We start from the raw sequence: 13,929 nt of genomic DNA, 5'->3' as shown, positions 1-13,929 counted from the left end.
CCCCAGTGCCGGCCGTGGGCTCGGGGACTCACGCTCTTGCCGACGTCGTCCTTGGAGCTCATGAGGTCCTCCATCTCCGCGCGGAACTGCTTGTTGAGCCGCTCCAGCTCTGCCTTCTGCTCCACGGCCTCCTCCAGAGCCCGGGCCAGAGACAGCGCCTTGGTCTCCTTCTCCCGGGCCTCGGCCTCCGCCCGGTCGCGCTCCTCCGCGTACTTGGCAGAGATGGTCTTCTCCTCGGCCAGGAGCTGGGAGACAGGCGGGCACCATGAGGCTCGAGTGACCGGCTCTCAGAAAGAGCTCAGGGCCTGCTGGCCTCTGGCAGGTAAAGCATCTGGGCCCGAACTCCCTGGGGAAGGAGGGTCCCAGGGGCCAGGACTGGGGGGAGGGGGACCAAGGAGAACAGCGAGCCGGCTTCTTCCGATTGCGACACGTGCTGTGCAGCGTGTCCTCATAAGCAGACGAAGGTGGAGATGGCCTCTGCCACAACCCATTGGAGTCTGTGTAACTTTTATCACTTAGTAACCGAGGTTCTTTATGACACTCAGTGCCCCTTCCGGAAACCCACAGGAAGTAAACATTTCACCCTCAGGACCCGGAAAGCCCCTGGTTTTCCTGAACGACTGGTTGGTGTTTACCTTGAAAAGAAAGCGAATCTGGCTGCTCAGACGCGCGAATCCCTTGTGGCCCCCTCCAAGGATGTGAGGCATCTTTTCCCTGCGCTGGCCCACCCTGACCATATCATCTTATTTTCTGCCTTCCCCCTTCCCTTTGCTTCAGCACCTCTTTACTCCATGGACTTATTTCTTAAAAGGGACAGATGGGAAACGCTTTAGACTGCACGTGTGACTTCAGACTTTGCGTAACTGCTACGTTAGTACAAAAGCAGCTGTAGTGACAGCTGTGCTCAATACCTCTGTCCACCACAGGCAGTGGGCGCCCTCGGCCAGTTTGCCGACCCCTGCTTTATTCCAGTTTTCTATCCCACCCCACTGCCTGCGTCTCGGTAAGCTGCCTCAGATCTCCTGGAGTAAGCAAAAGTTATGAACGTATAAAGAAAAATTCTAATTAGAGAAGATTCGAAAAACATAAAAAACCAAGAAAGGGGAAATGTTGCTCCCAAACCTATCGTGTGAAGACACCCAGTTCTGAGCGCTTTCTTTCCAGGCGCCTCAACGAGCTGGAATCCGGGAGGGCCCTCTGAGCGCCTGCCCCTCAGGGCCTCCTCCCGAGCTGGGTGACGGTGACCCCGGGCTGGGCTGACGGACAGAGGCCCCTGCCCGAGGCAGGGTGTCTGCAGAGAGGAGGACATGAGGCGGTGGCAGCACCAACAACACCCACCTGGTCGAACTTCTTCTGCTTCTTCTCCAGGTTGGAGACGCTCTGCCGCTGGTGGTCCAGGTCCACGAGCAGGTCGTCCAGCTCCTGCTGCAGCCGCGTCTTAGTCTTCTCCAGCTTGTCGTAAGCGGCCACCTTCTCCTCGTAGCGCTGGCTCAGCCCCTCCAGGTCCTTCTGGAGCTTCCTCTTGGCCTCCTCGGCCGTCTCCAGGCACCCCACGCCGTCCTCCACCTTCTTCTTCATGTCGGTGACCTGGGCGGGAGCAAGGGGTAAGGAGGCACCCGGCACGGCACCTGCTCGGGTAACGTGGCCACACCTGGGACAGCTGGGAGCTGGCCTGCCACCCCAGTTACGGAGACGGCTCCCCCAACCACTTCCCGCTCCCTCTGGGGCCAGGGAAATGGAGCTTCTGCAGAGGGCAGGTGCCTAGCGCATAGAGCCCAGGGGAGGCGGACACCACAGGTCAGCTTGGGAAGGCCTCTCAGTCGTGACCCGCACCAGCCGCTCGTACCAAGACGGAGGCCTACAGTGGGAAGCCTCCTCCCCTCCCCCAGGCAGCAGCCTGGTGCCCCCTGCCTGCAGGCGTCCGTCTCGCAGCCCCCTCCTCGCATCTGGACACACAGCTGCCACCGTGCCCACACTCCCTACCGCCATCCAGTTACCCTGTACCCTCCCCGACCTGGTGCGGATCTTCTGGCACGTTTAAGTCCTAAGATGGATCCGGAAGAGGGCCCTTGGTCTATCTTTGGCCCCGGACTCTTTCAGAGTCCAGAGAAGACTCTGACCTCCTTCTCATAATGAGGTTTGAACGTGCATAAAGCAAAATACGCAGGATTACCAAGAAACCAATATAGAAAAGTGCAGGTGTCGGGTATTTTTTAAGACTGTGGTTCAGTAACCATCGTGCTTCTTTATCAGCACAGCAGATAGCAGGCTCCTGAGTGGCCCGGAGCACGATGACCTTCCCAAAGCCTGCCCTCAGCTCAGACACGATGACCGGTGGTTTCTACTGAACAGGCCACCGGCACTGATAGGGCCACGGCTTGTTGCCTACATTCATCACAGAAGAAAACGCCGAAGGCCAGCTGGAGATTGGTGAAATGAAGATGTACGTCTCCTCCACCCAAGTTTATGGGTTCCTAAATTCTCCCTGGGGACCCCAGGCATGAGCCCTGGTCTGGGGAGGGCAGGAGCTCCCCCAGGGGAAGGTGTCCAGCTCGGGGTGGCCTGGGTGGACCCAGCGGCAGGGCTGTGCCCTGGAGTCCAGGTGGGCGCCCCGCCAGAAGCTCCCCAGCCTGCAGGCTCCCTGGGGTATCTTGCAGGGAGCCAGCTCCGAACCTGGGCATGGAGGGTGGCGATCTGCTTCTCGAGGTTCCGTTTGGCCTCCTCCTCCTCCTCCAGCTGCTCCTTTAAGGAGTTCTTCTCGTCCTCCACCTGCTTCAGCTTGGTGCTCAAACTCAGCTTCTGCCGGTTCTCCTCCTGCAGGAGCTCCTACTCCGAGAACAAGGAGGGCAGGGGCTCAGGACCCGCAGCGTCAGGGCCTCGCGGTCCCCATACCCTTGGTGGAAGAGGGGAGCAGTCCCTCGGATTCAGGGGGCAGCCAGCAGAGACCTGGCAAGGAGCCGGGAGGACGCAGAGAGCCCGCGGATGCAGGGGAGGGCGCTCTGAGACAAAGACCCAGAAGCCTGGTAGCTAATGCAGTACGGGCACAGGACCCGTCCCGCCCTTACCTGCGTGTCCTGCAGCTGTGACTCCAGAGTGGAGAAGTCCTTGGTGAGCTTGCTGGACTTGCTGTCCGACTGGGTGAGAAGACCCGTCACATTGTCCAGCTCAACCTGCGCACGGATGGGAGACAAAGCCCCGTGAGCTCAACCACGACTGCTTGGGCCCCACCTCGGCTCTCTCGGCCATGCTGGACCTGAGTCACAGGCTGAACCCCAGAGGTCTCGCAGATTGAGCCAGGTTGCGGAGACAGAGAGAGAGAGAGAGAGAGAGAGAGAGAGAGAGAGAGAGAGAGAGAGAGAGAGAGAGAGAGAGACAAGAGCGGGAGCCCTGGCGATGTGGGCCAGGACCCAGGAGGTCCGGCGGAGGCCTCACCTGCAGTTTGGAGACCTTGTCGGCCAGCTCCGTGCGCACGCGCTCCCCCTCGGTGAACTTGACCTGCAGCTCCTGAAGCTGGGCCTCCACCTTCTTGCGCTTGTGCTCGGAGTCCCCCTTGCCCTGAAGCAGCACCTTCACCTCGTTGGCCAGCTCCCCTCGCTCATTCTCCAGGGTCTGCTTGGCCTTCTCGAGGTTGGCTTTCACCTGGCAGCGGGGAGAAAAGCGAAGACGTGAAAGGGGGCACCTGTGACGTGAGGCTGGTCTTTCTAACATCATCGAAGATCCGGCGGATCCAGACCCAGAATCGGGTGCCTTTGCAGCAAAAACAACACTGGGCAAGTCTGGGGGATGACGAGCTGGCAAGGGTCCCAGACTCGGAAGGCTCGGGCCTGATGTGAACTCAGCACCCAGCTGGGGCCGGACACCCGGCACGTGGGCTCCCCAGCTCTCATACCATCCCTGCCCGGCCTCCTGCACCAGCTTCAGGGAGCGTCCAAGGGCAAGATGCCATCATTGCTGATGTTAAGATTTTAGCTGTTATTATAGGATGACGGAAATTATAATTGTTCGTAGGTAGACTTGCAGAAAAGCCTCTTGAAAATTTGATGTTCAAAGTAACACAGTGATGTTCTTCCAGACAACATAAAAGCCGAGTTTACAGAATAAACACGACAATCCCAATCTAGTCCGTACTGAGCCGGCCACAGCATCACGGGCAAGTTCAAGGGTAAACCGGACCCAGCGTGAATGCAAAGTCACTTTGGGTGAAAACAGCTAAAGGACCAGGCAAGGCTTCAACCTGCCCAGAACCAGGTGGAAATTGAAGGTAGATAGGTAGACAAGGCAGGTTTCTGAAAATATTGTACAGGTTGCCGTGTGGAAAAGCCTCTGCCTTCTCGGGCTGCCACCAAGGGTGGCCGTGAGCTGGAGCCCACCGGATGCAGGACTGGTCTTGTTCAGGAACTGCTCGGCCATAGCCGAGAAACCATCTGGGGTCAACATCCCCAGGGTTCTCCCACGAAGACTCCAACTGACCACCTGTTGGGTGTGTTCTAGAGAAGGGACGGGCTTCAGAAAAGGGGACCCCGATGGCCCTCTGAAACTCAGTTTCAGAGTCGCTCCAATTCCATGAAATTTTCTGGTCTGGCAGGTTGATGAACAAGATAATAATGAGAATAAATGATTCTTGAACAACTTACCGAGCCCTTACTATCTAAGTGCCTCACGTGTTACCAACTCCAACTCTCACATTAATTGTAGGAGACGGGCTGTCATCAGCCTCCCTTACAGATGGGATAACTGAGGCACAGAGGGACCTACATCCCCAAGTCACACAGCCACGAGGGGCTGGAGCCTAGACTCTGCAAGGGCCCCCCCGACAGTGGCAGAGCCTCCCGTAGCCAGTCCTGGGGAGGCCCACGCACCCGCTTCGTCTGCTCCAGCTGCTCTGCCAGTTCCTCCACGGCCTGTGAGTGCTTCTGTCTCATCTCCTGGATCTGGGCCTCGTGGGTCTTTGCCTCCTCCTCAAGGGTCTTCTTCAGGATGTTCACTTCCTGTTCACGTTTGGACCTGGACAGAGAAACGCCCTCAGGAGGGAGGCCAGGGATCCAGGAGCGATGCTGCCCTGGGGATCTTCTGTGGCAACAGAGAGCACCCGGCAAGGGGCACTGGCCACCCCAGGCAGCTTTCTGCCCGCTGGCCTCTCTCCGTGGCCATCCAACCTACAGCCCAGGCTCACAGACACACTTTTTTTTTTTTTTTTTTAAATGTACTGTAGGCCTTTTATGTAAGGAATTGGATTTTATTCTAAATACGAGGAGCCAGGAGTGAGTTATAAGCAGATTAATTAAAAATTAATTAATTAATTTGGCCGCACCAGGCAGCATGCAGGATCTTCGCTTCCCAACCAGGGATGGAAGTCGTGCCCCCTGCAGTGGAAGCGCAGCGTCCTAACCACCGGACTGCAAGGGAATTCCCCACAGACACACTTTGTAGAGGCTTCTGTAGCCTCTCAGCTTTAAAGCCCACCCTTGCCTCACCCCAACTCCAAGCCAAGTTCTTCTACTCTAGGGAGAAGCTGCTGAGGAACCACCAGCTTCCGAGCTCTCTGCTCCATGACAATAGGCCGCTGTGTGTGTGCAGAGACTTGGGGTCCACCCCTCCCAGGCCACAGCCTCCCCTTCCCTGCACCACCACCCCTATCCCCCAGTGACTGGGGCAGTCGGTCCCAAGACACACCTGAGCTCCTGCTGGGCAGCCGTGGAATCCAGAGTGTCCTCCAACTCTGTTTTTAGAGCCTCCAGCTCTTCCCCGAGGTCCCGTTTCTGCTTCTCAGCTTTATTCCTAGCAGCACGCTCAGACTCCAGGTCTTCTTGGAGTTCAGAAATCTGAGATTCCAGCTCCCGGATCTTCTTTAGGGCCATGTTCTTCTGGGCGGCTTCTTCTTCCACTCTGCCAAAGAGAGCAACAACATCAGGATGAGGTCACTGTCACCTACGGAGAGCAGAGTCTGCAGAAAAGGCTTCAGAGAGGTGCAGCCAAAGCCACTTCTGGCAGTCATAATCATGGCCCTTAGGAGCTCTTCTCAGCAAAAACATCTGACGCATCCAGAAGACTTAGCGCTCTTCCACTTTGAGAATTCAAAAACCTCACAGAAGAATCATTTCATTTTCCAAATTAAGATTCAGTCCTTTAAACATTAAAAAAAAAATGAAATGTTAACTGAAAAAAAAAAAAAGGAAATAAAATGCTACAGTCCATGATTACAGCAACTAAGGAGAAATACAAATGTGCTCCGACTCTGGGTGACAAGGATGCGTCAGTGCACGTTCATGAATCGTAACAAACGTATCACTCTTGCGGGGGGGTTGCTAACGAGGGAGGCTGTTCACATGGGGACTTGGGAATTCGCTGTAACTTCTGCTCAATTTTGTTATGAAGCTAAATATGCCTGGGGAAAAAAAATCTTTTTTAAAAGCATGCCTGTAGCCACGAAATTTTAAAAAGGAAAGGAAAGAATTGCTATGATTGGATGACTAGGGTTGTGGATGAATTTTGGGGGGATTACAAATGACAGAGAAGCCTTAGACTGCACTTTTAGTGAACAGAAAATGTTTTGTCATTAATTGGCTTCCAAGACAACAGCGGAGTACGTGCCCGCAGTTCACTGATGCACCGAGAGCCACAGCGGGGAGCACACTGAGAGCGCGGGCACTGGCTGATGCTCTGGCCCTCACCTGGCCAGGGCAGCCTGAAGCTCCTCCTCTTTCTTGGCCAGCTGCATCTTGAGCTCAGCAATCTGAGCCTGCAGCTCGGCGATCTGGTCACTGAGGTCCGTGGAGTCTCCCTCTAGCTTCCGGCGGGTCTTCTCCAGCTCCTGACGCTGCTTCTCCTCTCTTCGCAGGCGCTCTGAGAAGGAAGAACGGAGAGATGCGAACAGACCCCTCAGTGGCTACAGATCTGTCTTTGTCTTCAAATCTTACATAAGATGCCAAATATTTGTTACAGAACGTCAGTGCTGTTTAAATGATCATGATTCACACTCATACCCAACTCCTGGATGAAGGGAAAGAACGTCACCATAAGCTTCCAAGTCCTTGTCTCTCCAACCCCACCCAGTGACCCTTCCCACCAAGGGAACTATTCCCCCAAAGTTCATGTTTACAGTTCCCTCGTTTCCCTTTGAGGCTCCACCATGTCTGCCTCCCTAAAAATTGTAACAGTTAGTCTTGCACGAATCTGAACTTACAGTCGGGATCTGTCCTATATGAATTCTATGGAGACGGTACAGCGGGACCAGAGTCCAATGGGCTTTACAACTCCTGTTATACGTCACCTAGGTGATGTCCTTACCTTTCTGTGCCTCATCTGAGTAGTTAGGCTATAAGACAAGCTACTTCCTTAGGCTGCTGGGAGGCTCAAACGTGTTGGTATCTGAAAGCACCTTGGAACCGTGCCTGCCCATAGAGTGTGCGCAGTAAGGGCTGGTGACTCTCCTTCCTCATCTTACTTTTGTCGCTCAACATTAAAATCTTGAGATTTAGCGACTTAAGTGTCACTGTAATGGATCCATTCGGACTTCTGTCTGTGTATTCACCACGTGAACACACCACAACTTATCTGTCTATCTACAGCTGATGGGCACTTGTAGGATAGATGGCACAGCCTACAGCTGTGTGCCCTCCTGAGCCACGATGCCGTGAGCATTCTTGCCCATGACTCCCAACGCACGTGGACGAGAGGGATGGGCTGCAGGCAAAGCTTCAACCTCACTAGGCACTGGCAGACTGTTCTCCGAAACTGTCTACCAATTTACACTCCCACTGCAGTGTGTGTGCGTTCTGACTGTTCTACATCTTTGGCAACACTTGTTAGTGTCAAACTTTCACGTCTGCCAATCCAGCCGGCCTGCTGCTCCAAGACCTCCTGGATGATGGAGTCTTTCAGGCTATTCCCAGGTGAAGAGATCTCTGTGTCAGGACGCCTCTTCCCCTTGATGGTCTGAACACCTTAACCCAGGAGGGGCCAAGAAACCAAGCTGGGAAAATTCTCCTAGCGACCAGCCCAGATGGTTTCAGCCCTACGTCCACTGGGCACTGACAACTGCCCTGTGCACCGGGCTTCCCCACGTCTCCCCAGAGGGAGCAGTGGTTTCTGGCTGGAGCTCAGAGCTCCCCCGGTGGTCTGGGCTCCCCTTGCCCCCTGTACCGCTCCTCTCAAGGGGCAGGGGGACGAGGGGTCCCCAGACAGCACAGACCTGGGCTTGTGCCATCCTCCTAGCCACCACGGATCCCAGGGCACAGGGAGACAGAGGCATGATTTGTCTCCCTGCCCCACGTGAAGCAACGGCCTCTCGCGATACCTGCCCGGCATCTTAAAACACACACAGCACGTCCATGCGCATTACTTAGTTCATTCCTCACACTCACCCTTTCGCTGTGTCCCCTTAGAGGTAAGAGAAACTCAAGCTCACGGAGATTAATAGGTACAAGATGACACAGGAAGTTAGTGGCAGAGTCGCAGTCAAACCTAGAAGCTCCTAGGAAGTCTCAGAAGCTTGTGAAACGCATGGTGCGCGACACGAGAGAAACGCCGGAGCTCAATTCTCGACACTCGTCACTTGGGGGAGCGTCCTCCCAACTAGTGCCTGGAGGTCCAGACTCCACAGGGAGCGGGCGCTGACCCCCATGTCTCGAGGGCAGCAGCCGGATACCACTGACCCCAGCCTCGCCTGCACAGGGCGAGCAGGAGACCCGGCCGGCACTGCAGCTCCCGGCAGCGAGGCCCAGGCTGGGCCCCCGAGCAGGGGACACTCCAGCGATCCCGAGTCCGACCGTTGCTGCCGCCACCCCCTTACCCTCCAGGTCGGTGATCATCGCCTCGTGCTTGTTCTTGAGCTTGGCCAGGCTCTTAGATTTCTCCTCCTCTTCCGTGAGGTTGGTGGTGAACTCGGCTATTCTGTCTTCCAGCAGCTTCTTCTCCTGGAGGGCGAGGGTGGGTCAGAGCTTAAAGTCAGCTGAGCGCAGAACACATCAGCTCTCCTCGAGTCACGGCTCACCCAGACATTGAGGACTGAATGGCGGGGCAGGGCCTTAAACACCTGGTCAAGTTCATTAAGATTTCCTAGATCAAAGGAGTCATTTTGAAAGGTCACTAGCTCCCCTGCAATAGCTGGGCCTGCGTCACCCCTTTCTGCTCAGGTGAGAAGAGCCGCCAGGTGACAGTGAGCGTCAGCGAGGGAACTCAGGGCAGGCGGGATGGCGCCACCTTCTGCATGCCTTCGACCTCCCCCTTCCTCACCCCCCGAAGCGCCCCTGCCCTTCTCACTTTCTGCTCTGTGTGGCCACCAATGGAGCCCTAATCCCACAGTGGCGGCCACACAGCCAGCGTAACTCCCCACATCACAGGGTCCCGGGCAGCCGTCCTGCCCTGTCAACCTGGCCACCCCCATCCTCTGGAGATGGAGGTCAGCATCCTGACCTTGTGTCCCTCCTTCTCCTCTAACTCGATTCCCAGCTGTTATCTGTCGCCAGGCAGACGCTGACAGGGACCCAGCCGCAGCCCCGAGCCTGGAGCCGCTGCCCCAGCCGCTCGCCCCTGTGCCCCAGCTGCCGGGCTGCCGCCCCCACCTTGGCCAGCTTGCAGTTCTGGTCCTCCAGGATGATCTGGCCCTCCTCCAGCTTCTTCAGCTTGGCCTCAGTGGTCACCTTCTCAAGCTGAAGCTTCTGCCGGGCGCTCTCCTCTTCCTCCAGCTGTTCCTCCAGTTCCTAACGGGAAGCCAGGGCGATACCTGAGCAACTTGGATGCGGCCCGGCCCCCACGTGTGCGGTCATGTATTTAAAACCGGGGTGCGGGGACAAGAACCCCAGTCCAATCGCGGGGTCACGTGTTCCAAGGGGCCTCGTCCAGCAAGCATCCGCCCTCCGCTCCTCAGACCAGCCAGAGCCAGGACGGAGGAGGGGAATTAAATTGGCTTCGAGGCTCAGTGGGGCAGCGCTAACAGGCACCTGACACGTCAGAAATAACCACCCAGGGAATTCCCAGGTGCTCCAGTGGTTTCAGACTCCGAGCTCTCACTGCCGATGGGCCCGGGTTCAATCCCCGGTCAGGGAACTAAGATCCCACAAGCCGCGCGGCACGGCCGTAAAAAAAAAAAAAAAGCCCCAGAGAGAACACGTCTCCAAGGCTGCCCCCGGGACAAAGGCTGTCCTCCCATGGCACTCGTGGCACCCCTGCTCCCCACGCAGCCCACCCCCCGCCCCATGCCTGGGGTCCGGCCCTGCCCCTCCTCCGGGCACCTGGATGTTCTGCTGCATCTTCCTCTTCTCAGCCTGCAGGTGCTGGCAGCGGTCTTCCTCCTCCTCCACCCTGGCCTCCAGGTCATGGCAGATCTCTTCCAGCTCCTGCTTCTTGGCGGTCAGGCGGGCCCGGAGCTCCTCGGCCTCGGCACACAGTTCCGTTTCTGCCTGGAGCTGCTCCTGCAGCTGCAACTTCTCAGCCATGAGCTGCGAGAACACGTGGGAAATGTGAGCTCTTACGGCCGCCTCGGGCCACTTGTACCCACGGGAGAACTGGTCTCCAGTGCAGGCTCCTGCAGGGAGAACCCTGCTGATGAGAGCAGCTCCCATCTCAGGACGCTGAAGCTGCCCCGCACGTTTAAACATCACGTCCACCGTCCCTCACCACCGCTCCGTGAGCTGTACGTCAAGATCCCGAGGAAACAGGCTCAGAGAGGGGCTGGGCCTTGAACCCAGCACTCATGAGCTTCCCGTCCCATGGGGTAGCCTTCCTACATCACGAAACCCCGAACAGGGTCTGCAGAGAAATTAACCAGGCATGCCTCGCCTACTGGTTGCCAGCAGGTGGCAGCACTGCCTGGGCAGAGCCTGCAGACACCCACCTGGGACTGGAGGGTCTCCATCTCTGAGAGCCTGCTCTCAGCGGCCAGCTGCTTCTCCCGCACCTTCACCAGCTCCTCCTCCTTGGCCATCATCTCTTCCTCCTGCCGGCTCACCTGCAGCAGCGGCTTGACCTAGGAGAGGAGATTGAGGAGGAAACGTGCTCAGGGGAAGATGCCTGTCCAGGCTGGGAGCCGTGGCGCTTTCCCCTCACCTGTGGAAGCGCAAGCTCATGAGAGGGAGGGGCAGGTAGGACGCAGGGCAGAGGAGGTGCAAATGGGTACAATCTTTCTGGAAATCAATTTGGTACTGCGTGCCATAGGCCTCTGACCCACTAACTACGTTTCGGGGAAACCACCCCTATGTGTGCATGAAGATGTTCAGGACAGCGTTGTTTATAACAGTGAAAATTTCAGAGAGAGAGATAAACATCCACTGCTGGAGAAATAGTCAGGTAAATTATGGAACATCTCTAGGGAACAGTATGCTGACTTTTAAAAAATGATGCTCATGAAGGAATTTTAGATGCAAAATGCAAAGTACATGACTGTTTATACAAGTCAAAGCTCAGCTACGTAAGAACGTGTGTGGTTTACACAGCAGAGATTTACCAGGAGTGAAAAAAAAATATTTTAAAGCAGACTAGACATGGAAACATCTATTCAATATCGACGTTGGCACAAGGATGAAGGGATTATAGGTGAATTTTTATTTGCTTGTTTACCCTTGTGGTTAGTCTAACTTTTCGCAATTACCATAGATTACTTATCATAAACAAAAGCAGCCTAAACAACTTTACTAATTAACGAATTTTTTGTAAAGGCTAGGGAGGACCCATCCAGCGGGTGCAGATTCTGACCTGCCCGTTGGTTTCTGGGTGGGCAGCTCTGTCTCCACGTGGAGCCATGGTGGGCGGGCTGGGGCCTGACATCCCAGGAGCCGCCCTAGCCCAGCCTGATAGCACCGTGGCCGTCCACGCCGGACACGTGCCCCGGCTCACACCCCTCTAGACCCCATGGGCAGGATCAGCCCCAGGGCCTGAGCCCTGCAGGAGGCCAGCGTGAGGCCTGCTCGTCCCCCGTGTCACGCGGAGGCCCTTCCAGACCCACCTTGGTGAAGAGCCGCCACCACTGCCAGTTGCGCAGCTTGAGGTAGGCGGCACAGTTCCTCTGCAGGACTTTCATGGCCGTCAGCTGCTGCTGCCTCTTGGCGAAGGCCCTGTGTGGCGAGGGTCACAGTCAGCCCTCCAGGTGGGGGATGGCACACCTCCCTCCCGACAGTCCTGACCTCACTTGTGGAGGCTTTTCCGGAGGGACCGACCCCTGCCGGGGGCACCACGAAACAGACGTGGCGGGAAGGAGGTCGGCTTCGGGTTGAATCCTGTGGTGACCCCACAGAGGGTGCCTGGGGCCGAGGTCACCACAGATCCGAGTCAAGTGTGAGCCCTGGTCATCAAGTCCATCTATCGACCGCAGCTCCCCACCCTGGTGCCACCCACGATCTTGTGGCTTTGGTTTAGAGGGAGAACGTCAGCAGCTGATGTCCTACACAGGTCCGTTTGTCCAAACTCCACAAATTCATGCTGCGTCCCCCAGCGCTCAGCTCTCAGGCTGGAACAGGCACCCCTGAGCACAGACACGGAGGGCTCAGGGGACAGATGTGCAGCTGCCCCACCCACCTTCCTGCAGCAAGTCAGCCCCTGACCCCCACAGGAGCTGCTCGGGACTCAAGGATGGCCTCCTCCTCTGGGAGCATGGCGTCCTCTGGGGACAGCCGGCTCTGGGTGTCATCCTTACACGAGGGACACAGGAAGGAATAGCGGTGGTAGGAGCTTTCGTGACGAGCAAATCCAAGCACAGTCACCCCTCCCACCAGCTCACTTTAAACCTCAGGCAGAAATCCAGAAAGTAGGGGGGCAGGGAAGGCCACGGGGGCCTCCCCGGGCGACACCTGACTGGCATTAGGGCGCCCAGGCCACCGCTTCCTCAGTGTCCTCCGCTACGGGAGAGCTGGGAGGGCCCGAGCGCGGGGCAGGCTGGGTGGGGTGGGTGTCCCAGGACTCACTTTCTGGCCAGGTAGCCCCTGCAGCAGGCCTGGAAGCCGATGATGACATCTGTGATCTTCAGGTCCCGTTCCTCCTCCAGGTGAGCCAGCACGCCAGCCCGGAAGAAGACCTTGCTCTGGCCGATGCGGTAGAGGTTGCTGTCGAGCTCCAGGGCTTTGATCTAGACGGAGGAGAGTTGGCCACTTACCCCTTGCCACCCCTGCGGAGCCCTGGAGCAAGGCCAAGGACGGGGGAGGGGCCTGGAGCCTGGGTCAGGCCTGCTCTGTGGGCAGCCTTCTCCTGGTGCAGGGAAAGCGCGGCTGGGGGCACGCTGGGGAGCAGGCAGGTGGGGGCCGGCATGGGGCAGGTAACGAGTCAGAGTTGCAGAGAAGCACAGAATCTCAGCCCTGAAGGGACCCTGGAGGTCTCCTCTTCCTTCTCTGTGCCGCCCCGCACACTGCAGTCACGCTCTACAAATACCCAGTCAGGTCTCCCTCCAAGCAGAGGTGGTCAAGCATCATTGTTTTGTCCAAGCCCAGCAGAGACTCCAGCTCAGGCCAGGATCAAATACTAACTAGATGACCCTAGGCCTTAACCTCCGTGAGCCCATATTTCCTCAGCTGTAAAATGGGAATGACGGTTTCTTTAATTAAAAGAAAAGTTAACAAACAAAGCAAATAATAGCACCTCCTTTCTAGGAGAGCCGTGGGAGTCAAACAAGAGAACGCACAGAAAGCACCAAGCACGGAGTCAAGCGTGTGACCAGTGCCGAATGGGCTTCAGCCATCATTACCAGTACCGGGCTGTTTTGGTACAGGAACCAGGCTCTTTTACTAAGCCCACTGGCAAGGGTCTGTCTGTCCAACTGTCTGCCTGGGAGAGAAGAGATTTAGAACAAGCTCCAAGAGGCAGAGCCTTGAATAGGGTAAGTGGGATCTGGGGGCCTTGGTGTCCACGAACGACCCGGCAGAGGCCCTGTGAAAAGGGAAGCCCAGGGCAGGTGGAGCCACTGAGGGCATCCCCCGGCCACGCGCCCCACCTCCCTCCAGGCAT

At 56.9% G+C, this 13,929-nt stretch overlaps 1 protein-coding gene across 1 annotated transcript in view; it reads right to left on the bottom strand.

The window, feature by feature from the left end:
• MYH9 (myosin heavy chain 9) overlaps positions 1-13,929 on the bottom strand; it is a 94,657-nt gene that overhangs the window by 7,778 nt on the left and 72,950 nt on the right. Inside the window, exons 19-32 of the mRNA XM_032644405.1 lie at positions 12,897-13,057; positions 11,942-12,050; positions 10,835-10,966; positions 10,233-10,439; positions 9,564-9,701; positions 8,792-8,915; positions 6,672-6,843; positions 5,674-5,886; positions 4,860-5,004; positions 3,433-3,639; positions 3,066-3,170; positions 2,674-2,826; positions 1,339-1,587; positions 33-245 (exon numbers count right to left, since the gene is read on the bottom strand). Of these exons, the coding sequence (XP_032500296.1) occupies positions 33-245; positions 1,339-1,587; positions 2,674-2,826; positions 3,066-3,170; positions 3,433-3,639; positions 4,860-5,004; positions 5,674-5,886; positions 6,672-6,843; positions 8,792-8,915; positions 9,564-9,701; positions 10,233-10,439; positions 10,835-10,966; positions 11,942-12,050; positions 12,897-13,057 (2,328 nt within the window). The remainder of the gene's footprint in view (positions 1-32; positions 246-1,338; positions 1,588-2,673; positions 2,827-3,065; positions 3,171-3,432; positions 3,640-4,859; positions 5,005-5,673; positions 5,887-6,671; positions 6,844-8,791; positions 8,916-9,563; positions 9,702-10,232; positions 10,440-10,834; positions 10,967-11,941; positions 12,051-12,896; positions 13,058-13,929) is intronic.

The sequence above is a fragment of the Phocoena sinus genome, chromosome 10 (assembly GCF_008692025.1).
Source record: "Phocoena sinus isolate mPhoSin1 chromosome 10, mPhoSin1.pri, whole genome shotgun sequence".
In the NCBI taxonomy this organism is placed as follows: Eukaryota; Metazoa; Chordata; class Mammalia; order Artiodactyla; family Phocoenidae; genus Phocoena; species Phocoena sinus.
The sequence above is the reverse complement of the archived record's forward strand: the minus strand, read 5'-3'. Positions and strand labels throughout refer to the sequence as shown.